Source organism: Plectropomus leopardus, chromosome 24, assembly GCF_026936395.1.
Source record: "Plectropomus leopardus strain MGB_pleo_1.0 chromosome 24, ASM2693639v1, whole genome shotgun sequence".
NCBI lineage: Eukaryota > Metazoa > Chordata > Actinopteri > Perciformes > Serranidae > Plectropomus > Plectropomus leopardus.
In genome coordinates this window covers 9,505,001-9,530,583 of record NC_142199.1, presented here as the reverse complement: position 1 = coordinate 9,530,583, position 25,583 = coordinate 9,505,001, and the positions used below count along the sequence as shown (strand labels likewise).

The 25,583-nt window shown below is 40.9% G+C and overlaps 1 protein-coding gene across 2 annotated transcripts in view; it reads left to right on the top strand.

Moving 5' to 3' along the window:
* dmd (dystrophin) overlaps positions 1 to 25,583 on the top strand; it is a 324,760-nt gene that overhangs the window by 196,651 nt on the left and 102,526 nt on the right. For both annotated transcript variants that reach the window (XM_088074779.1, XM_042513262.2), the window contains 14 exons: positions 4,817 to 4,917; positions 6,252 to 6,363; positions 6,480 to 6,593; positions 7,014 to 7,169; positions 7,265 to 7,435; positions 9,855 to 10,037; positions 11,945 to 12,079; positions 15,428 to 15,577; positions 22,392 to 22,553; positions 23,785 to 23,895; positions 24,411 to 24,584; positions 24,666 to 24,821; positions 24,934 to 25,104; positions 25,341 to 25,520. In XM_088074779.1, coding sequence (XP_087930905.1) covers positions 4,817 to 4,917; positions 6,252 to 6,363; positions 6,480 to 6,593; positions 7,014 to 7,169; positions 7,265 to 7,435; positions 9,855 to 10,037; positions 11,945 to 12,079; positions 15,428 to 15,577; positions 22,392 to 22,553; positions 23,785 to 23,895; positions 24,411 to 24,584; positions 24,666 to 24,821; positions 24,934 to 25,104; positions 25,341 to 25,520 — 2,076 coding nt within the window. The remainder of the gene's footprint in view (positions 1 to 4,816; positions 4,918 to 6,251; positions 6,364 to 6,479; positions 6,594 to 7,013; positions 7,170 to 7,264; positions 7,436 to 9,854; positions 10,038 to 11,944; positions 12,080 to 15,427; positions 15,578 to 22,391; positions 22,554 to 23,784; positions 23,896 to 24,410; positions 24,585 to 24,665; positions 24,822 to 24,933; positions 25,105 to 25,340; positions 25,521 to 25,583) is intronic.

Genomic DNA, 25,583 nt, shown 5'->3' with positions numbered 1-25,583 from the left:
TGTGAACATAGACTGTATTTAAAGATGAATGACACATCCTACTTACCCCACTATGCTTAAGTGAGGTTAAAATATCTGAGATAGGGGCATTGCCATCTTGTGAAGGTGATGTCATGAGAGCCTACCGGACTACACCTGCCAATCGTATCACAGTGCATCTACTGCTAGCTCACCTAGCACCATTAAGCTAGTTAACTTTACAGCTCAGCTGAGGAGGACGCTAATATTGTTCACATCTCGTGCTGTCATGAGCACAGGTCTCTCCTCCATGAGAAGATGCACGCTTCCTTCTGCACTTTCATATGGTTGGTGGGTGTAGTTCAGTAGAAAGAAAATAGTTCCTACAGGAAATTGCTCACATTATGGTTTGTGGATTATCATGAAAAACAGGGTCATGATTTCTGGAAAGAGACATAGCTGTTGAGTATTCAAATGTAATTTTTTGCACTTTGAGCACCACAGGAGTACCATCTTGTTTCATTTTATTCAAGAGAAGGCAGACATCTCTATGGCTGATATCTTAAACACTAGACAACTCACACCAAAACAATCTAGATTGATAAATTGCACTACAAGTAAGAGAAAAAAATATGTATTTTTGATTTTGGGGTGAACTGTCCCTTGAACTCATCAGACCTGGAATCATGCTGTGTAGTGTAATGTTGGAGGTTGGTGTAATAGCACCTCACATGTGGTATGAATCACAGGTAATTATGCTGTTAGATGGGTATACTCTAATCCCATCATCCACTCGGAGTCAACAGTGATTCAGCTGATGGGTGGATTTGCTCTGTATCACTCTGTGTGCTCTTGACAACACTGCTGCTCAGATCTATTTACAAATTCCCATAAAGTGCCAAAATGGTGCTGGCTCTCTAATCCTGTGGGGCTGTATAACACTGTAATCAGTTTTTACTGCGTGTAGTAAAGTTATATGGCCACTGGCGATGCCAAACTGCCAAAGCAGCACTCTTTTAAAGGATGCTTTTCCACTGCTCTTTGAGGTAGCAGGCAGAGGATAAAGAAGGGAGAGAAAACAGATGACATGCCCCATTAACCAAGAGTCTGATTCATACCCACAACCTAGTGAGTAAATTGAATGGATCTGATACACTAGGACATCCCCAAATCACCGTAGTAAACATAAAATCCTTGTAGAACGACTCATTACGGCAGCCGGAGTGTTCTTTTAAAAAGAAGGGGTCGTTTTCAACTAAGTTGGCTTGAAACATAACCCAGTGTTAATAGCAAAGGATTTCTTTTAGATGGCACATTACAGTATATACCCATTATCCTAAATTCTATTTGTAACTGTATTATACTGAGTACAAATAATAATATTACCACTGTACTTCTGGCTTTGACTCTCCAAATGTCAGTACTTCTGCTGCCTTCCTCTGGGCATGCCCTTTTTAATGCTCCCCCGCCCAACTCAAAAACCGAAAAAAATGTTGGCATTTTACATTTCTGCGAACCACAGATACATTGTATTGTCACGGTATTATGTAGTACAGTTGTTCCCAACTGGTCCAGTCAAGGGGTCCATATTTCTCCTTAGTCATTACTTCAAAGTTCACACATTATAATTAAAAAATATATAAATAAATAAATATAAATATACACATTTTTCACAAAGTTTGCTTAGAACACAAAGAAATAAAACAGCACTTCAAAATAAAAGTGCTGTGCATGAAATTCACTGCACTTCGACAAAGCATGTTTTTGGTTTTTTTTTATCTTTTTACGAACTTAATATGTCTAACCCTCAAACCAAGCTCTCCTCCACTTCCCATTATTACTATGACTGTTTTTTCCTTTTTGCTTCCTTTCAACTTTTTGCTGCGTCTTTGCTGCAACTCATTAATCTTCCCCCTCACACCTTTGTGCATACACATAATTACCCCAACCACACACGCAACACATGCCACCTCACCTGAAGATACTCCATCCAAGTAGGGAGAAACAAGGTGGCTGCATCTGATCTTTTCACTGCAACTTGTTGCTGTTTCAGTGAAAGTTCAGTTTCGGCAGCTACAAGCTTTTAGGGTTTCCTTGAGGTGTTTGTGCTCCTGCTCTTTCAACTTAGTACTTGTATCTACAACATAAACACTTTAGGTAAAAGTGTTTATGTGTTTTTACTTGTATTTTAAGACAATGTTGCTTGTTCGGTCTGTGTAACTTCAGTGTTTCCGTTTTTGTTCCTAACTAATATCCCACTGGGAAGCAGTTCAGCAATCCCTCGCTAAGTTATATCCCTACCATAACCCCTATTTTAAGAGTGAATACATCCTGTTAAAGTATCAAGATGCGGACAAAATTGTCTTTCATCAGACTTTAAAGCCATATACTAAATAGAGAATGGCCGCTTACATTCACACCTTGCTCCTTGTTTGCTGTCCTGTATCATGAACAGCAATCTGCATTAAAAGTGGCAGCTCTAACAACAAGCTAAAGTGCACCTTCAGAAGCCTAAAAACAAGCTGAGTGAATTTCAATTTCAGTGAGAATCGTCGATTTTGTGAAGCCAGACCTGCATCTGCATTAACATGCAGAGAGCAGACCAGAGCCGGTCTGCTGTTGGTGTGTTTGTCTACAACTCTGCAATTATGAGAGGCGGGTGAGCAAAATCCCAGTGGAGCAAATCAGTGTCTCTGTTTATCACAATATCTACCTACAGATACACACACACAACGCCAGTGCAGTGTGTCAGTATGCATACAATACGGAGCTGAGCACACGCACATACACATTTTCCATGATGTCAGTTTGAATCCACATTTCCATTCAAAATCAAACAAGGTCGTTTTTTCTTTTTGCTCATGTTGTTTTAAGAGTGTTGATTTCTATCTTTGTTGTAAGTCAAGGTCACACCACAGAGGAAAGTGTTTGTGTGTGTGTGTGTGTGTGTGTGTCTGTGTCTGTGTGTGTGCCCTCTTTAAACTTGATAATGGTCTTGTAGCATAGCAGGGAGATCAAGCCTTGTAGCCTGAGATTAATTAAAGTTGATTGTAGATAATAATTAGGAATTCATTCTGCATACTGATAAGCCGTCATTAATTTTCGACACAAGTCTTTCCCCTCTCGTCACTCAGAGAAGAATCCGCATGTGTGTAAACATATGTGTGGTTGGAAATACTTATTTTACCCAGGTGACAGTATCACCTCTCATTCTACTTACTTTGTTCATTAAAGTAATGAGCGCTCCTGTCAGGTGGGAACTTGGTTTGAATCCTGACCTTGTGTTCGAAAAACAGATCTCCAGCAGATATTAAAAACAGCCCTGATTGGTGGAAGTAAGTGACAGATGATTATTAATATCATCAACAGCTGCGGGTAGAAGTTATTAAAGACCTGATTGCAGTATTCAATCACTACTTATAATTTGGGTGTTATTACATCGTATGATTGATTTGCGACTTTGCAGCAGTGATGGCGTGAGAAGTGCGAGGGATGGACTATTTAGATAACTGATTGACGACTGCAATTAACTTCTTAAAGCCCATGATGGCATCTTTGTTTTTGTCTTTACAACAGACTTAAACTCGAAGATGTCTATTTTACAACGGTGTAAAACACAGAACTTCTTCACAACAACTATAACAGAGTGATGTGCCCACATATATATCTTTTTTGTGGCTAAAGGTGGTCAGAGATTGATAAAAGGAAAAACATACACATCCGTTACAGCGTTAATGCACACATTTACTATTAAAACGCCACAGCAGTAACCTAAACACCCTGAGACACTCTACCATTGAATTACGAGGCAGCTTCACAGTCAAATGAAAGTTGCATATATGATACAGTAATATTTATATTGTCTAATGGTATTTATCATTCTGTATGCCATCATATTACACAACCCTGGAGGCAGGAGGCTGTTTATTAACGTGATCAAAGAGAGTCACAGGCATTATTTTTATTTTGCACTGAGATGTGTCACCTTTTCGGCTTCCCGTTAGATCTTGATCTTGAATTGCTCACTCATCTCAAAAGTGTCAGTGGAAGTCAGTTACAGAAAGGGGCTTGTCTTTGTGTTTCCCTGCACTCCAGCTGGATACAAATCATTGGGAGAGAGAAGAGGTGGAAAGAAAAGAAAAAGCCAAAACTCTGAGTAAAAATATTTCTAATACCTCCCTGCTTGGGATTCAGTGTTGCAGCAGAAGGATTGTGGGTAAGCCATAGTAACTGACGGATGTCCTGTCCAGGGGCTGTGCTTGAACTAAGCTAAACTAAGCCTCTGAGCCACCTTGGTGTGAACAAGGCTTACTTCCCCCAAATCTTCCTCTGCAACCCACCTAAAGTTCACCAGGAATTCCCTCACCTATCCACTTGTAATTCATCCTGCACAGCAGGGTTAGCAAAATCAAATAGTGTGAAAAGGCTTTTGTTACAAAACGTTAACACTGGCAGCCTCATGACCTCTCATGCTCATCATCCCTTGCGCTCCCACTTCACCCTGCTTTTCATAGATCCTTATACCTACAAAAAGAGGCAAATATGATATATTGGACCTCTGGATCCCCTATTGCATGCACCATTTTTTATTTATTTATCTGTTTATTGAGTTTTTGTCCAATGAGCTATGACAGGCACATTTTTGCTCATGTTCACCTTCTCATTTTTTATGATTGACACTTCCGATTAACTCTACTTTCTATATCTGTACCTCCCCCCATTGCGTACACAACCTCCACCTGTCAAGCAAAATGGCCATCAGAGCTCTTCTGACTTGCATTTTCTCAGTCTATCCCTCCTCCAAACATCCACCCTGCACCTGACCTTTTTTCACTGTGTCTCTTTTTCAACCGTCCAGACCCTGCAGGGGGCTCTGGCTGAACATCAGGGGGAGGTGGACTACCTGACATCAGCCGTGGAGCAGGTCTTCCAGAAAGCTCCAGCAGACATCAGCCAAAAGTAAGAAATGGAAAACAATAGAGTGCTGTGTAATCCATTGAAGGAAAGAACGCAAAGAAATAGCATTTGGTGCAGCGTTTTTTAATGATTATTCTGGAACACATTGGTGGGAAGGTACACTAAAATTCCACTCTAATTCCCAAATATGATATTAGTCCAAATTTGATACCAGTCATGTAAATAGCGTATCCAGTTGAAAATTCTGAATTAGACCATATTTCGAATTAAGCATTTTCCATTTAAGACATGGGGGATATGATGATACTATTTAGATTTTTTGAGCATTCTTATTACATTTATGCAGCGCATTCAAAATATGCGACTAAAGAGGGAGTTTGCCTGTTTGCTGTCTGCTCTGTGTGTTGCCATGATTTCTGATCGAAAGGAGAAACACACCTACTTTTAAATATTGTGGAACTGCAATATTGACTGTTTTTTGGATATGCACAAATTTCACAACACTGACCTTTTCAAGTTGGTTTAAGGAATGAAAGAGGGATGCTGTATTCACATAGTCAAAGAAGTGCTCCACAGGTGGAAAACTTTGAAAAAATCCCAGCACAAGCAACAGCTATTCCACTCTTCAATTTTTTTTAATATATTTTTGGGGGGGGCATTTTCCCTTTATTTATAGGACAGTGTGAGAGACAGGTAAGGTGGGAGAGAGAAGGGGTAATGACACGCAGCACAAGGCCACAAGCCGGACTTGAACCGAGGCCTCAGGCACATGGGGCGCACACTCTACACATTGAGCTAGAGGTCGCCCCCCTGTTCCATTTTTTAATCTGATAAACGACATGCTAAGGACCATTAATCAGAGCATGCAAGCCTGCATGTAAACAGGAGTATTAGAGGTATAATCATTTTCATGTTATTTGTCAACAGCTTAGTAGGAATATTGTCTTTTTTAAAATAAGGGCCATAAAACTGAACATTTTGCACATGTAAATGTACTCAATGACAGTAAACTGAATATATTCAGGGTGTAGACAAGAAAAAAAATGTGAAGACGTTATCTTAGACTTTAGGAAACACCAATCAACATTTTTCACCATGTTCTGACATGTTACAGACCAAAGAACTAATTGATTAAATAATCGACGGTTCGGTTAATCGACGGTTAATCGAAGGTTAGTGATTGCTCCTTAGTTTCTCTTAATGTTTCCTCCAATTATTCATAAGGTCAATGTAACAAGTAGCTGGCTCTTACTTTGGGTAGAGAATCACAGTAATAAATGCAGAGAATGGTCTAAACAGGAGGTTTTCATAAGTAATGCATTGTCGAAGAAATACTTTATTGCACAAACCAATAATTAAGAAACAATTTTCTGTAGGTATCGCATGGAGATGGACACCGTCATGGCCCGTTGGAAACGACTTGGCACCACGCTGGCAGACAATGCCCAGAGAATTCAGGAACTCATGGCTAAACTGATGCAGTTCGAGGTGAGACTGATGACTATATGTTGCTTAAAAGTCCAGTTTCATAACCAGGTAACACAGGATATGATCTGCTGATGGACATATCTGAATCTCAATGTGCTCTCCTGTGTTTTTGTCAGAATGATGTGAAGACTTTAAAAAAGTGGATGGCAGATGTGGATGTGTTCTTGAACGAGGAATGGCCGGCACTGGGAGACTCTGAAGCTCTGGAGAAACAGTTAGAGCAATGCACGGTAAGGAAACCTTGCGTCTTTATATTACTGGAGTCTGAACTACAGCTTCTTGACAACAAATTCTCAAATTCTCCTTTTTGTGTTTTCTAAAAAAATGAAAATTAAAGAATATCAATACAACAGCTCTTAATTCTCAAAACACAGGTTGATAAAAGGTTGAGAATGTTTTTTACCGAGTAGATAAAATGTTCTCAGGATAAAAATGCCCCTAAGAATTCATAAAATATCCAGGAGTCTATAAAATATTCCCCAATGAAAAATGGAGGAAATGAAAATGAGCAGATAAACACGTTTTTTTGTGACTTCTAGTAAAAAAACAAAAAAGGAACTAAAGATTCCTCATTAAGACTAAAATGACGATGGTCATAATTCTGCCTGCTTAACCTTCATCCTCCTCGGCCCTGCATTCTGATTGGCCAGGCTCTGGTGAATGACATCCACACCATCCAGCCCAGTGTCAACGGCATCAACGAAGTGGGTCTTTACCTGAAGAAAGAGGCCGAGCCGCCGTTTGCCATCTACATCCAGAAAGAGCTGGACGAACTCAACGGCCAGTGGGAGAACGTCTGCAAACAGGTGTGGAAGCTTCATCCAAAGTGTTTTCCTGCTTTCATGTGTCTGAACAACGTCAAGTGTTTGTGTTGATGTGTGTGTTCCTCTCCTCCGTCAAGGCCTATGCTAAGAAGTCCGCTCTGAAAGGTGGCCTTGATAAGACCATGGCTTTGAGGAAGGAGATGCAGGAGATGCAGGAGTGGATCAACCAGGCTGAGGAAGACTACCTGGAGAGAGATTTTACATACAAGACACCAGAAGAGCTACGCAAAGCCGTAGAGGAGCTCAAGGTGGGTACCAAAACCAAGAATACGGTCTTTTGCTACTTCTATGACAATGTCAGTTTTTCTGCAAGTAAATATTGAATTTTATTTTGGTTTGAGAGTCTGTTTTTATATTGTGGTGCTATTTTGACAAAAACGAAGGACTTAAGGAAGTGATGCTGTCTCCTCCTCTTGTTGACATTAATAAAAGACTGTGATTATCAATATATTTGTATGTTTGGGAAGTCTCAGGCAGGGTCTTCATTAAGGATCCTAGTAGCCTGAGGGTAGATGCTCTTTTTGAGCCTCTCAGCACTGGCCTAGTGTAACTGACCTAAACAGGGAGACAAGGCTGTTAGGGGGAAGGTTGGGATCTTAACTGATTCTCCTGACCTTATTTTTGCAGTGTTTGGTGTAAACATCCTTTAGGTAGGGTAGGGCAGCGCCTATAGTTTGGTCTTTGCAGAGCCTTTCAGTCCTGTTTGGTGCGGTTTCTGTACCTCTTCTGTTACCTGTCAGGATGCTCTCAAATTTGCAGGAGTATAAATTCCTCAGTATTTGAGGGCATACCTGGGGTGTCTGAGAAGGGGTTGTAGTGCTTTTTTTCCAGAGTGCACTTACGGCGTGTGTGCATGCATGCACAGTTAACTTAACTGTGGCTCGATTCAAGGTTATGTAACCAGTGTTCCCACGAGTGGCACTTGTGGACCAAAACTATGAAATGAAAGGATGTATTGAACAGATTGCAGTTACAGACTGAGAAAAAATAATGTAATTCACTGTGCTACACAAAGGCTACTGGCAGCTTTTAAGGTGGAATGTTTTCTTGCATGTTACTCAGTCCATGAGTTCACGTTGTGAATCACTCAACTCATCTTAGATGTCAGTTTGTTTTCAATGGACATTTGCAGGATATAAGTTTAAGTGATTATTGGATCAAGCGCTTAAAAAATATTTATATGAATTTTAACCACATTATTTTAACCAATGTGGCCTGGCTGTCAGTATGCAGTACCCAGGTCTGGCCCTCGGTGATGTGGACACCAAGGTACTTGTTTTTTTGTTTTTTTTCCAGCTTGAAGTGTTCTATAATACTACTTCTATCAGTCAAGATTTGTGCATGTTTAAAGACAACTGTGAAACTTTTTTCCTGGCAGGTTTACACTCTGTTAAATTGTCAAAATGCTAATTCAGACTAGTTTAGCTCCTCACCACCCCAATACTATTTATGCATTCCCTTATGGATTTAAATGTTCTTGGCCAGGTGTGGTTAGGTCTGCCAACGTCATGGTTTAGAAAGTCCTCTTTCCTTTACTATGAGGTCATCCATACCACATTTAAAGTGCCTGCGTATATGGTTTTACTTCTAAGTATTCAGAGTTATGTGGAGCCCTGTTTGGATTCCCCTGATATCTGGGCCTTTTCAGGAAAATCATGATCTCAGTCTTGTCTATATTCACAGCGGAGGCCCACATCTGACCGACTTTATGCAGCTGCTTTTCTCTGCCACTCTCTTCTGATCCCGCTTAATTCCAGGTCGATAATGCCCCCGCCTGCTGCCTCTCTTTTCATTGTTGAAGTTGAAAACCAGCTCTCTTTCTTTTCCCCCCTCTTTTTATCTTTTTTCTATCACACACAGCTTTGTGTCTGTTTCTCAAACCCCCTCACTTCACTCTCATTCCCTCCATTCCTCAATTTTATATTAAATTGCATAAATTTGCCTATTCATCACTGTACGTTTTTTTTTTAGCTTTCATAACTTTAATGCAATGTGCTTGTGATGTAAATTTATTTGCCTTGTGATATACCCCAAAAAGCCTTGGCAGTAGTAGTCCCCATTCATTCAACCGTGCTCCCAAAAAAGTTTGCTTGAGAGTCAAGTTGAAAATTAAAAATTGATTTCACTCTGCTTGCTCTTGCTAATCTCCCCCTCCTCCTCCTCCTCCATCCCCTCCCTCCTTTCACCTCCTCTTCCTCTCCTTCACTCTCCCTTTCTGCTCCGAACTTAAAGGAAACTCCATTCGTGAATCTCTTCACTCGCTTATTCTCTTAATCCCCCCCGTCTTCTGCTCCCTCCCTCCATCGTTTGGGAAAGTATTAGCTACACTCCCTCATTCATTGATTCGTTGGCTTACTCGCTCGTTCTGTCTCTCTCTGTCTCTTTACACTCGGTGGCTTTGTCAACAGAAGATACATTGATTCATTTGTTTGTGCATCCATCCCTCCATCCATTAAGCCCCCCTCTCTCTTACTTTCACTTTTCCTTCTCCTGCTCTTTATCTCTTGCCCCCTTGTTTTTTTCTTTCACTGTCCAGATGACTTTTAAGAGTTTCATTGACACAACGAGGCTTCTCAATACACAAAAACTAAAGCAACTAATGTCCCAGAGTGTCTCAAACAACCTCTGACAAGCATCGCTAATTCATTTACTTTGTGTCTCCATCAGAGGGCCCAGGAAGAGGTCCACTCCAAGGAGTTAAAAGTCAAACTCCTGACTGACAGCGTCAACAGTTTCATCGCCAAAGCCCCACCCACTGCCCATGATGCCTTGCGGTCTGAATTGGACGTGCTGACAGCTAACTACCAGCGCCTGTGTAGCCGGCTGGATGGAAAATGTAAAACTCTGGAGGTACGAGCGCTGTCTGATCATTTGAAAGTGTTGATTGGATAACCTCGGTATGCATTAGTAATGCCAAAATGTGCTTGAAACTTTTAACAAGGGGAAAAGAAAAGGGTGTGTGTGTTTATGTGTGTATGCCCGAGGTAAAAACACCCTTACATGTTGTGTCAAGGCCGTAATGCGCACATACATCAGCGCCAGCTCTGGAGGGCATGTTGCTGTGTGTAGATGAGTGTGTGAGAGTACACCGTTTATTATAGATGAGCTAAGGGTAAACGAGATCAGCCAGGCAGCAATGTTTGAGGCTTTTTTTTCTTGCATTTTAGATGTAACCTCATGACCTCCAAATAGTAAGCTTTATCAAAAACGAGTCAATTTGATATAAAGTAAGATATTTTAATGTTTAATGATCAGGCTGGAGGTGAAAAAACATGATGGCGATACAAGCTGGATAAACACATGTTGGGCTTTCATTGTTAAGTTGAAAATATTCCCAGTGAAAAGTGTAGACGATGTTTTCTGTGGTTTCAAGACAGAAATCTCAGACACAGATATCTGGGAGCTATCTGCATGAGTAGAATGTCTGCAGTGCTTCAAATATTTTACTGGAGTGAAATCATACCTGTCTGTTTAGAAAAACACTGAAGCTCCATTACCATTATATTAGAATAATACATAGACTTACTGCTGCTCTGTCATGTGCATAAAATGTGCTGCACTGTGCCTCTTTATTTGGAGATGCACGCATTGCTTGCTCTGTGATGACTGCAGGTATTTTATAGGCAGTATTTCAGGAGCGGTCAAAGGGTACAGATGACCCAGCCCTAACCCTAACCAGTAGCCACCCTAACCAGTAACATTTTGCTGGAAACAACCTCCCAGAAGGCATGTGACACAAAGCAGGGAAAGGACAAAAGCAAGTAAAAATACTTGAGCATAACAAAATGAAACAAGGTATTATATGTAAGTTCTAACACAACTTTAAAACAAAATACATGCAGAGGCAGTAAAAGTTGCATTCCCATGGCAGTTTTAATCTGTAATAGATATTGAGAGCTCTGGGTTTGCTCCTCCGGTGACTCAAGATGCACAAATTGTGGCTGTTGCGCTCTCTGTGATGTTTATTGATCAATATCAGTGCCAGAATGTGGAATAAGAATCCTATATATAACTAGCGTGTTCGGGTGGTGTGAGCGCAAATGGGTTTCTCTTTGTAGCTTTTGGCATCTTGATGAGCTTCTGTTAAAAAGCCTGTCCACTTATCGATGCAATAAAACCACACACGCTACCACCAACTTTGTCTTACAGCTATTGGCTGGTGCATTACAATATTGGCAAACAATTCAATTTTTTCTTGTGTGTGACATAAGCTTTTTTTTTTTTTTTTGAACATATTTCCAGATTTAGCTTCATTTTACATTCCTGAAGCCAATTCAATCACTTCGCCCAGACAGAAGCAACTGTTGCTAATTTGGAGGCAGAAACAATCTAATCAAACATGTTGATGTTGAACAGATGCTGCTTACGACGGCCTGCGCCAAAGCTGAATAAGTGAATCTAAAACAAAACACCACGAGAAAGTGGCGTCTGTAGTCGTCTACCTGTCCTCCTGTTTCTCTGCTTCTCTGTCTGTGCCCCCTCGACGTGAGTCTCCTCTCCATCTTACCACTCCCCTTTGTGCCACATTTTCTTGAGACATAATTACCCCTGCGTCTTGGTTTTTTTGGTAATTTGAGTTTATGGTTGAAGAATCTCTCGCTCTGTCTTTTTCTGCTGCTGTCCAGCCGTCTTTGTTCCCTCTAACACATGAAAATGTCGAAAGGGTCGCCATTTTTTTTCAGTACATTCTCTCTTGTTTCTCTTCATCTCTGCCCGTGCCTCCTGGTGATTTTGTTGTACATGTGTGTGTTTTGCAGGAGGTGTGGGCATGCTGGTGTGAGTTGCTCTCCTACCTGGAGCAGGAGAACGCCTTCCTGGATCAGCTGGAGCAGAAACTGGATGAGACAGAAAACCTTCAAGGAGGAGCGGAGGAGCTTCAGGAGGCTCTGGATGTGAGTATAAACAGTAGGAGGAAAGGATGAACAGCAGGGGTGTGCATATTGTTCAGGATAATAACTGAATCATTTTTAATATGGCAGAAAAAATCATATCATGATAATGGCAATATTCCAACATGTTCACAAAAAGATGGAAACAACAAGCAGGGTTAAGAGTGAATTTGCAGCCGCTTACCATTGTACTTTACAAACTTAGGAAATGACAGATTTGTTTTTGTGTTTTCTGAAGATCTGAAGGCAAACTGTAATGTTTATGCTAACATATAAAACTGTACCACTTATTTATGCTTGTGCTATGTGCACTCGGCGTTACAATTCTGTGTTCTTGTAATTAATAATTAAAATATCTTGTATAGTTTTTCTGTATTTTGTCATATCATCAAGTATATTGTATCACAATAATACCCTGAAATATCGTGATATTATTTTAGGGCCATATTGTCTACCACTAATGAACAAACCATGCATGAAGTAAGACAAGGCTGCAGAGACTCAGACAGAATATAGGAAGAAGAAGAAGTTGTTATGACGTAAAACATGTTTAAGGGGACAAGGGTAAATAAGATGGAGGAGAGGGCAGGTTGTGATTTTTCCCTCTATGAAGCAAGAGGCAGGAGTGCTCTCACCCAGACCCTTCTGCTGAGGGCTTTAGCCTGCTTAAATGATGAAGAGCCGATCCCATCAGTGATCACACGTGTTTCCCATGTGTCCTTGCAGCAGAGCGCGCAGCTGTTGTGCTTAAGCAGCAGGGCTGACTGCAGCCCACCTGGGACGTCTCCTCCCACAAGCTAAAGCCGTGTCTCACATTAAACTTATTGGCTGTCTGTATTCATCTTTCAGTCATATTGAAGTTGTGATACATTGCTGCTGATGTAAACGGAAGTTTTCCTTGTTTCCTGTAGTGGATGAAGTACTTAGATATTATACTTAAGTAAAAGTTTCAATAACACCATGGAGAAATCCTCTCTTATTTATGTATATATTTAAAGATGACAAGTAAAATCTTAAAATCAATCCTAAAAGAAATGGGCAGCCAGACTAAATTCATAAAAATTGGAGTAATGTATTCCCTTTTGTTGATTCTAGTTGAAAGTCTGTCTGCTGCATTTTGCACAACTTAGAGTCTATGAATTGACCTCTGATTAATACCTATTAAAAGACCATTGCAGTAATCCAATCTGGAGGAAATAAAAGCATGAAGGACGATTGCATTTCTATTCTTAGATAAAGATTTTTTATTACAAGATGAGGAAATATTTGGTGCTATTTGTCAGTGGATGCATTTTAAGTACTGCAGGGAGGGATACTCCAGCCAGAAACAGCCACAATGAGCTTTTAGCTGAAGAGCTGCAGGCAGTGGGCTCTTTCTGTGATTTGTGACCTGCATTTCTCCAACACATCATCAGCAATGTTCACCGTGCCCTACTCTGTTGCCGCAAAACACTCACACCGTTCCAGCAGAGCTTGAATGGTTGTGGCTGCTCATGGCTCAACAGCTCAGCTGTATTGAAAACTGAAAAAATGGTCAAGGCTGACCACTTTAAGGCAACAGTGTTTCCCAGTCTTAACAGCCACCAGAACCTCAAGCAGGAAGCTTGATCCTCTTGGGCTTCACAGGGATTTTCTGTTGTTAATCAAACAATTACAATGAAAATTCAGGCCTCCCTCAGCTACGAGCTTGGCCAAGTGAAACCTCGACCACCACCACCACCACAGGACGAAGAGAACACCAGTCTCTGCACCTAATAGCCCAGCAGGCTTATGTTGTGCAAACATGAAAAACAGCAAAGACAAAGGAAATGAAAAGGAAACAAAGAGGAGAGAAAACAACCAGAATTACAAAGATTGATAAATAGGTAAATAAAAGGTGCGTTTGCTGTTACATAAAGTGTTTGAGCTGACAACTATGAAGGATCGGAGCTGCCTAAATAAAATAAATAAATACGATTAAAAATGAATAAATACATGTAAAACTACATTTTAAATAAATAAAAAAACAAATGCAAAAATAAACTTATACAAAAGGGAAACTAAATAGGAGAGTAAATAAATCAAAATAAAGGCAAATAAATAAAGATCAATGAACAGAAATACAGAACAGAAATATCAATTCACGTCACATTTCATGAATTAATAAACACCTAGGTTTAATTTTAACATTATTTTGGTAAATGTAATTATAATAATATAATAATATAATGTAATTGATATATTGATTAATTTTATTGAGCCATTTATCTTTTTATTTATATTTATTTATTATTTCGGCAGAATCCATCCTCCACAGAAAGGCATATCTGCCCATTTCAGACATAAATGATTCAAAAGAACCAATAAAGTTTATGTCAACGCATAAGGCTGGTTACCATTAATTTACTGTTTACCTGGGGAAATTAGAAAATCATGGTGATCATTGAACACGATCACCTTCCTAGATTTTCAGAATAAAATTTCCAGGTGTTGAATTATGGGAGGAATGCAAAAAACTGAAAATTCGATTTAAGGAGAAAAAGGGACAGGATTTTTTTTTTCTTTTTAACTCAAGGAGTCAGCGGGGAAAGATAACGTCAAGAGGAAATGTTTGATGTGAGATATTTCTGGAAAAGGTGATTCTTATGTAATGAAAGAATATATGAAAGAGATTATGTAAGCAATCATTTCGAGGGAATCGAGATAGATTGAGTGTTTTGATTTCTCTAAGGATATTGATGTTATGTAAGACACACAGAGAAAAAGAAACATGAAAAAACAGCAAATCCAATGGAATTTACAGTGAATGTTGCAATTAGAGACAGTGAGGCTTCCTGGTCTTCCCGAGACAATCAAGTGAAAGGTTTACGTGTTAACCTCAAACTCATTGATTTGCTTAAACGGTGCTTTTGGAGATTGCCTTAGATGTTACATCCAGGGCTTTGGTGAGATTAAACAATGCAAAAAGCTAAAAGCCTCGAGACCACAGATGCATTCTTTCATTTAAGTTTGTACAGAACAGCAAAAATGCAAATAACTGCCCACTCAGCTGTATTTTACCGTGCTAAATGCTCTACTGACATCAGCCAAAGAGACTTTTATAGGGATTTCAGAAGATGTGAAAAGCTGTTAAGCACTGAGGTCAGACATACAAGGGCTACTTGACCTCTTTTAGCCTCTACATGTCATCACCTCACACTCTTACCCTGCATAATTTTCAATGTGCCTCTCCTACTTCATCATGAGTCACCTTCAAACAAAACAATATCAGTTTGTATGCATATTTATCTGCGGTTTCACCAAATGTACGTTACGGTCCTGGAATTTTTAACTGCTGGTGTTGCTGATGATGTTTTGTGTTTGTGTGTGCAGAGTCTCGAGGTTCTTTTGCGGCACCCAGAGGACAACAGGAACCAGATTCGGGAGCTGGCCCAGACGCTAATGGACGGAGGTGTTCTGGATGAACTAATACAGCAAAAACTGGACGCTTTTAATACGCGATGGGATGAGCTCATGGCAAGGGTAAGACACACAGTACACTCACACATACAGAAATTACAACATGTTCAGGCTGCGGTCAGATGGTGCGCTGAAAGCCTCGTGAACTGAAGCTCTTGTATGAAAATAGAAAAAACCGAGACATTTCAGAGTTTGAGGAAAACATATTTTTAGCAGTAGCACTCAACCAGCGCATTCTGCATCACTTCATGTTGTGTTCTGGTTTGTTGGTCGTGAAGATAAGTTGTCACAACAGTCACATTGTGGGACTTTGGTCGTACATTTCTGACACTGTCTGAATTTTGCTGCAGGCTGTCTTTGGTTGCTTTTGGACAGTTTTACAGATTTACAGTACAATGTTGAACCAGTGTTTTGAGTGACAACCAAAGATTTCACCAAAAATGAGAACAAAGCTTTGGGCACAGGATGTACTTTTGGGCTGGAGATGCTTGCAGCTGCAAGATAAACACATTCACAATCCATATGTCCTCTTTTCTGACAAAGATTTCACCATGTTTCTCACACGTTAGTCATCTTTTGTTTGGGACAGCTGAAATCACACAGTGTAAAGGGGCCTAATGCTTGCATATAGAGTTGTCACAACCCAACAACCTGAACTCCCTCATTTAGTTGTAAAATAATGGCCCATATTCCACAACGGAGGTCCCATGTATGTGATGAAAAAGTGCCAGAAAGCTCTGCATTTTTTATGCTTTATGTTTGGACAAATTAAAGTTTCTAATAATCTATTAAATGGCACACAGCCTGGTACAGGTCAAAACATACCATCAGAAATACCTGACATATACTGTAAAAATACTTTTAACTGTCAAAAACAGCAGGTAAATCAGAGAAATAATTCTGACAACATAATTATTACTCTGCTGCTGCAGCATCTGACATAAAAGATTAAATAGGGATTTTTTTTTCATTTAAATCCTTTTGTCAGAGTCTTGAAAGTAGAATTCCACACAGTTCAGGAATTCATGTGATTTCATGATACTACGCAGCTGGTCTGTGCATAACATGAAGACCGAGCTAACACCGATTAGCAAGCAGCATGCAGAAAAATGTTTATGTGTTGCTAGGCGACAGCTGTCGTGTCCAGCTGTTGGGGAACTATTTGTGTCGGCAGAGCCAAAAAAATCATTAATTAAACAAACAAATCATAATCTGTTGTCGCTTGTAACTATTAACAAAAAAAAGACGCATGTAGAACTGACGTATAAAAGCAATATCACACTTGAGGTTGTGTGTTGTGCTGTATATCATCACGGCTGTGATTCGGTCGTAGGCACGAGGCTGCAGGCCGAATGCCGAAAATAATCACAGCCGTGATGATATACAAGCGCAACATCACTCCCTCTCGTGTGATATTGCTTAAATAAAAAGATGCACACACACATATAGGCTACATGCACGCCCAGTCGTTATTTTTCTTTTCCCTCTCTTATCCTCCCTTCTTCCTCCTCCTCTTCTTACATCTTCCCATTCCTCCATTTATCACACCTTTCCCTTTCTTCTTGCACTTCATCATCTTCCTTTCCACTATTTTTTCCTTTATTTCCTACCCTATCGTCCTCCTCGCCCCCCCTTTCCTTCCCCTGCTTCTTCTGTCTTCATCAATTTCTTCCTCCTCCTTCTCCAGCTCCTCACTCTCTTGTCCTCCCTCCGATTCCTAATTCTCCTCCTTCTCCTCCTCTTCTTTTCCCAACATCTTCCTTTCCTCCCTCCCAGCCATCATCAGCGGCAGCAATACATTCTCAGCCTCTTGTGGTGATGCTCAGTGACAGATTAGAAACACTTGCACCCACACACACATACACACACACGCATAGCGACACACACTCATTGCCCGCTGGGTTGATCCTCCCTCACAATAGAACCAGATTAATGTTCTCCTTGCAGCCTGATAAGCCTCCCTTTGTTTGTCTACCCATCAGAGACAGTGTGTGTGTGCGTATGTGTGTGTGTGTGAGGCGCATTCTTTCATTTCAGACTTTTGTATTCTTTGGGAAGAAGTGTCATTGTGTGTATTGTCTGTGCGTGTGTGTTTGAAAACATTACAGAAGCTGGTGTCCTTTGTTTCAGTGTGTATGTCAGCATGTATGCATGTGAGGTGAGGCCGGGCGGCTCTGAGCCCTGTTTGTTTGTCATCTATAAAGAGGACGAGGAGCTCAGAGACAGGACGCGGGTGTTTGTGAGTATCTCCGGAAAGACAGATGGAGGAGCAAAAGCACACTGAGACCAAAATATTGCCTTAATATTTTTCCTTTTTTTACCTGAGGGGACTGTGTAGAGGGAATTTCTTTTATAAATCTGTTTTTTGTAACTTGATCAGTGCTGTTTGAAGAACACACTGTCAAATCTCTTGGATCATTTTTGGACCAGTTTTAGTGATGGTCATTTTTCAGCTTTCCAGAGACTGAAGATGAAAACTACACATTTCATGAACTACACGCAAAACTGTCATTCAGTGGAATTCTCTTTTATTAATCAAAACAGGCATCCTAAATGGTCTCTTAATACATAATATCATAATTGTAGAATTATAAAGCTCTATTAGGGCAAAACAGAAAGCACAGATTTTCCAAAAGCATAGACAGTTTACTCTTACTTTGTTGAAACACCAATTTAGTGTATTAATTACTCAGAGGAGTTATGATATCATAACTAATGGTATTAATTATGGCTCTGTTACCAGGTCCCTGTCACTGAATGGAATGAAGCCATTAATTATGTTATTAATAGTACCAATTTTTTCCCTCCTCTGAAATATAGAAATGATTGTTGTGAAAAAGATCTAGTTATATTCAACTCAGTTGGCAGAAAAAAGTGGTTTACTGATTGTGTTAAATTGCATAGATTCTGAAGACTGTGTTTCTATATATTTTAACAATGCTGTGGTTAACATACGGTTAGGTTTAGGCACAAATTTCACTTGGTTATAGTCAAGAAAAGATCATGTTTTGGCTTTAAAACAACAACATGGAGGTGCTGCCGATATCTTGCTAAATAAATCATTTTTGGTGGCACAATCACGGCTGGACCTGACACTGATTTCTTGCAAAGAGACATCGGCTTTTGGTGGCAGAATCACAGCTTGACATGACACTGATGTCTTGCTAAAAGACAGCCACTTTTGGTGGCACAGTTGCCGCTCGAAACGTCAAGTTAGTGGCACAAGTGCAACTGGAAATGCTGCATGGTCTTGCTGTAAAGATTCCCTGTTTTTGATGACGCAATCACATCTGGACATGATGCTGATGTCTCAATAAAAAATACATGAAATTTTGGTGGAATAATCGCTGCTGAAAATGCAGCTGATTTCCCACTTGGAAAAAAACACCCATTTTTAGTGGCATAATCACAGCTGGATATGCAGCTTGTCTCTTACTAAAAAACACCCACTTTTGACAGCATAACTGCTGCTGGGAATGCTTTAATGTCTTGCTAAAAAAAACAACCAGTTTTGCTGATTGTTGGTCTCGAACAGTTGTCCGCAGGTTCACAGCCATTTCACTTTGTCGTCAGACCTTTTAGAGACAGCAGTTGCATGTGGAGCAGTAACCCTGACGAGGACAAAGCTTCTTTACTCCATCTGTTATTGACACTATTTTGATTGGCTTTACACATAGAAATGGTAGATGTCATTCAAGTCAAAGTTAGACATCAACGAAGTCTATTTCTTATCTATTTCTTACTTCTTATCCAAAGAAAAGTATTATAAGTTCAAGTGTCAAATAGCTGAATGTCAACACTTCCCCGGCATCAGATGGGGCCAAGTTCTAAGCAGTGCAGGGGTCTAAGTAAATGCAGAGACAGTAAAATAAGTATATAATCTTATTATATCAATGTCCCACTTTAAAACTCATGGAGATAAATCCAGCCCGCGCATGCAAAAAAAATGTTGTCTCACATCTCTGTCCTCACGACTTCAGATCAAAGAAGCGTGTTTGCCATTTTAATTTCAGCTTCTTGTAACGGCTGAAAACCAATAAGAGGAAGTGCGGTGCGGAGAACGCTGCTCGCGCTTTGCCGACGGCGTTTCCGACACAAGGCAGTTAAGCAAACAGTGATTCTCTATCTCTCTTGTTCACAATCACTGCATTCGTGACTGCGTGTCTGCGTGTCTGCGTGTGTGTGAGAGAAATAAGTAATAAGGGAAAACTGAGTGTTTAATGAGAATATGTATTCATGAGCCGACAATTGCCAGGGAAATGGAGTACATGGCCACAGGGAAGGTTGTTATCAATGTTTGTCTAAATATTTAATCTCACTCAACTTCTCATTTCATACATTATCAACTAAGACACATCCACTGGTAACATTAGGAGTACTGTGTGTGAGTGAGTGAGTGTGTGTGTGTGTGTGTGTGTGTGTGTGTGTGTGTGTGTGTGTGTGTGTGTGTGTGTGTGTGTGTGTGTGTGTGTGTGTGTGTGTGTGTGTGTTGGGGTTAGACAGGCTCAGGGCTATACTTAGTGTCATTATCCTTCTGCATGAGCTTAGCATCCTCACCTGTAACCACATACACATACTCCGTCTCCCTCGAACATAAGTGCTCATACAGGTTGGTGATGTAACAGGTCAGTTTACTCGTTAATCTTGTAGGCAGTCCCCGGGGAAAGTCAGGAAAAAAACACTTCAGTAGTGTCCTCTTTAGCTAACAACAGGCATCAGAAGATCATTTGTGTTGTTGGTGACGACGGTGGAGTTGATGTGGTCGGTCACACAGAGACGACATGAGAGAGAAACCCCGGAGTCCGTCCTTCAAGAGGGTACATACAGGGGGAGTGTGATTGTGTGTGTGTGTGTGTGTGTGTCTGTGGGAGGGGGTTATGTCATTCTGTCTTGTGCCTCTGTTTGTCTTTGTATATGCTCATTTAGTACAGGCTAGAAACAGCTCTTGATGTCTGAAGATAAAGGCTTAATTACACTAGCATTTAAAATGCTTACATTTTGCGCCTCAATCAGTTCATTTCCATGGAATCACCATGATTGGTACATTGACTTGCGCAGGGGGGGGGAAGACATTTGCGCATTTTTTTTTCACATCAAGTTTAACTTTTGTGAAATCTGAACTGCAAATTTGCACTTTTCACCAGCAGCAAGTCAGCTGAGGGAGAGCTGAAGAGTCTGCATGGAAGAAACTGTTGTAGCTTATTAGCTGTGTTGCAACATTTTTAAAAATCTAATTACCGACATTGACCGCTGAAGGCTGTGTATTCTCTGGTCTTTACTCTGCAAAATCATGGCTTAGCTTTGGTCCCTCATCATTTCTGACTAATTTTACAACCTTGAGTTACATTTTGATAGAAGAACATTGAGGCGTTCAACTATTTTGAAGCCCTCTCTGGAAATTTTAAGACAAGATATTAGAGGAAAAAAACATAAAGTGCTTTAAATAGATCAAGCCTGAGCACATACTGACCGCCAAAATTCAAGACATAACAAAGGCTCAGAGTATCACCATTAACTCATTATTAAATGACGTATTCATATCATATTTGTTTATTATTCTCAGCTGTTAAGAAACGGGTTGAGCAAACATACAATAAATGTGATTTGACAGAGGGGACCAGGGTCTGTTTTAGTTGTATCTCCCATTGGTGTTTACATGATGGCTACCAGCCATTTTTTCCTTTGCAATTCCTTATATATGGTATGAAAACCTAGTATAAAACTCTGTGAGCATGTTGGTTTGTAGATTTCAAGAAAAAAATGCCACTTTACCAAGCAAATCTCTGCACTTCTACTAACGATACCAGAATAGTCACGTTGCAACAACGGACTGGAAGTTGACTTAAAGAGAACAACAGAGAACAAAATACCAATAGGAAAATAAACAACATTGTCGAGAGGAAAAAGACAGTATAGCCATTGTGACTGACTATTGCATTCAGCTATCTCTACACTCTTGTCCAAATATGGTCACTTCTTGCTTCGAAATCCAAGATGACGACTGCTAAATGCCAATTTTTATGCTTCAGAATTGGAGTCCACAAACCAGTGGGTGACGTCACGGTGACTATGTCCATTATTTTATACAATCTGTGGACCCAGCTGGCGACAGTGTCCGCTCACCAGCTACAGGAGGTCACCAACTAGCTTTGAGAGTAATCACTGTGTCACCAAGCTTACAGAACAACATATTTCACAGAGACGCAGATTAATTAAAGCCAGTGATATTCTATATTTATATTACTGTCAAAAATCCCATGAAAAGACCAAAACCAACAATATGTGAGTCTCTCAAACACTTTGACCTCCCAACCCCGTCTGTGGCTCTCAAGCTTTTAGGTTCCTATTGCAGACATAAATCTAAAAAAACTGCTCACAAACATATAATTTCTTTTTTTTTTTAAAGTGAATTCTTGATTAAAATAAAAAAAAAGGCTCTCAACAGCTGACCTTCACTGAACGGAGAGTCAGTCTTATTTTTAACTCCTCTGTTGGCCTAATTACATCCTCTGAAATGTAGTAGGTTTTGTGTGTGTGCACAGTTGGTGGTGCTGATGTTACTCAGCACTGACTTTTTATACGCTGACTGCAAAAACGAACAGTACACAAGTTTGGATGTGAGAATGAAATATCCCGCTCTCCCCCCGAGGATCCTGTAAAAATGCATCTTGTCTGACTCCCATGGGCACATTATCTAGACTTTCTAAGAGATTATTCAAGTTGTTGTTTGCGGGGAATTGCTTTTATATACATGAGTTGGAAATTTTAATGTAGGAATACATGGAAACATCTACTGATGTGTTTCTTGTATTTATAGTCTACTTTATCCTTTCGTCTGTGTTTTTTTTTTGATGAGGTGTGTTTTTTGTTTCCCCAGGCGGCGCTCAGGCAGAAGGAGCTGGAGAAGAGCGTCCAGTGGGCCCAGGAGAATGACAAGACACTAAGGCAGATCCAGGATTCGCTGGCCAACACCGATCGCCACCTCACTGCGTACCTGGCTGACCATATCGATGCCCAGCAGATACCGCAGGAGGCTCAGGTAGCCATCAGTGTTTGGCTGTGTGTGTGTTAAAAGACTTAGATGAATCAAAGGTTAGCTATTATACCTGGACTATTTCCATCATTAACAGAGACAGCTGTGTGGACAGGTAGAGGAAAAGGAAAACAGCAGAGTCAAAATACATGATTCAGATCTTCCATGTACGTGTGTGTGTTTGTGTGTGTGTTTGTGTGCATGCAGAGGAACCCAAGAGAGAATGGCAACTGCTCTTTTTCTCCCCGTGGTCCTAATTAAGCCTGGAGCTGCTTTGGACACGGACAGCCGGAGCAAACACTCACACGCACGCACACACACCATGCCACTGTCTTTTTACTCCTTCTCTAACTTAGCCTACATATCTCCTCTTTTTTTTCTCTGGGACACACACACACACACACACACACACACACACACACACACACACACACACACACACACACACACACACACACACACACACACACACACACACACAGTCTCTAGACAAATCAGACTTTAGATTGTGAAATACTGGCGTGCCGTAATAGAATAAGTGATGGAAACGTGTGTGTACGTGTAGAGAGGGGATGGAGAGATTACCTCCACGTGTGTTGTAGACCACAAGTGCAAAGGATGACTCTCTCTCACTACCTCACATACACACACACACACACACACACACACACATACACACACACACGGGAGGATGAGAGAATGATTGGATTAGAGTGGTGTGGATGAGCATATGTGATTACAGGGCACTTGGTATTTAAAAAGAGAGCAGGGTGACGGAGGCCAAGTGAGTGTGTGTGTGTGTGTGTGTGTGTGTGTGTGTGTGTGTATGTGTGTGTGTGTGTGTGTGTGTGTGTGCGTATGTGTGCGTATGTGTGCGTGTGTGTGTGTGTGTGAGAGAGAGAGAGAGAGAGAGAGAGAGACAGAGGGACACTGACAGGTTGTTAAAGCTTTTGAGTGTCCTCTCCTCTTCTTGATGCCTCCTGCCCCCTTGTGGGCAGTAGGAGGAGGTACACTTTTAATTAATTTCAACTTTATTGGCTGTAGTTTCACTTTAGGGACATCTTATTCAATTCACTAACTCTGTACACTATAAGTATTAAATCAAACTTTAAAGTCATTTTACTTTAGAGAAAAATATTTTGGCTGACTGTTATTCATCAATATAATTTGTGTCAGCCTTTTTATTCTTAATTCATCATTATTGAAAGGTTTGTATTTATGTGTGTGTGTTTAACAGAAAATCCAGACGGAGCTGAGCGGCTATGATGCGACTCTGGAGGACATGAGGAAGAAGAACCAGGACAAAGAGCCGTCCCAGAGGATCATGGGACAGATTGACCTTACCCAGGTAGACACTCACACCTGCAAGTGTACAATTGCCACATGCAGCAAGAGATGGACACATTCTGCTACATTTATTTAGATCCTTTTATAAATTTACCACCATGAAAGAAACATTTTTAAACTATAATATCATAAAACAAACAAATACAAAATGGGGCTATGAGATTTGAGAGTCAGCCCGTCGAAAGATTAGTTGAACCATTAACAATAAATCCTGTTGTCTTGTCAGGAGATTTTAATGATTAATGAATGTATCTTAGTTGTGCCAGCTGTGCGTAACATAAGCAGGAGAAGTGTGAGTGTGATCCTCCGCCAACGAGTTGATCTGAGCAGGTGGATACACAACTCACTGAAAACATAGAGGATGCTTCTGCCTCTGCAGTCTGCATTTAAACTGTCTTGTTATTTTTTCTAATTTGTACACACAGTATACTTATTTCTCCAGCTGTTGAGTCCCTCTTTAGCGCCATAGCACCCAAGCTTTTTCCTATCGCTATCATCTCTGTTTCCTTGTCACAGAAAATGCTGACAGACGTGTGGACGAAGTTCCGGCTCTTCCAGAAGCCGGCAAACTTTGACGCCCGGCTGGCCGAGTGTGAGCGCTCGCTGGCTGGGGTCAAAAGTCAGGTGGGGGTGCTGGACATCCGTAGTGTGGAGCAGGATGTGGTGCAGTCGCAGCTGGATCAATGCATGGTGGGTATTTGTGGTGAATAAATGAATAATTGGCTGGTCTGATCCAATGTTAAGCGCCTGCTGTCTGTTTGTGTCTAACAGAAGTTGTACAAGGTGCTGAGTGAAGTGAAAGGGGAGGTAGAGACGGTGATAAAAACAGGCAGGCAGATCGTCCAGAGGCAGCAGACCGAGCAGCCCAAAGAGCTGGACGACAGGGTGACCGCCCTCAAACTGCTCTACAACCAGCTGGGCTCACAGGTTACAACACACACACACACACACACACACATACACACATACATGGTTAGACACACATGATACATGTCAAGTCAAATTAAATATGGATTTTTCCTTTTTTATGTGTGTGTAGGTAACTGAGAGTAAACTGGAACTGGAGAAAAGTCTGAAGTTGTCCAGGAAGCTGCGAAAGGAGCTGAACGGACTGACGGAGTGGCTCGCTGCCACTGACGCCGAGCTGACCAGGCGCTCTGCTGTGGACGGTATGCCGAGCGACCTGGAGGCTGAGGTGGCATGGGCACAGGTATGACACACACACAGAAAAACACAAAACACGTCCCTGATGTGAGACCCACCTTCATGGGTTGGTATTAAAAGTTTACATGAAGATTTCTAGCTGTGTGTTGGCTCTACGTAGAGTCTTCGCCGTAGCCTGTAGTGTCTGCGTTGCTCTGCAATTACACCACCTGTATAAAAAGATACTCTTATCACAGTTTGTCTCTCAACTCTTCTCCTGTGCCCCTTTCTTCATTCTGTCAGTCCATCCACGGGGAGACTGAGAGGCGTCAGCCGCAGCTGCAGGCCGTGGTGGACCTTGCAGAGGCCCTCAAGGCAGTACTGCGGGGCCATGGGAGCTTGGTGGACGACAAAGTCAGCCTGCTGCGATGCAACTGGATTGCAGTAACATCAAGAGCGGAAGAATGGCTCAACCTGCTGCTGGTCAGAGAAAATGAACAACAAAAAAATTAAATTTAAAACGACCTATGATACTCATTTGTCTGT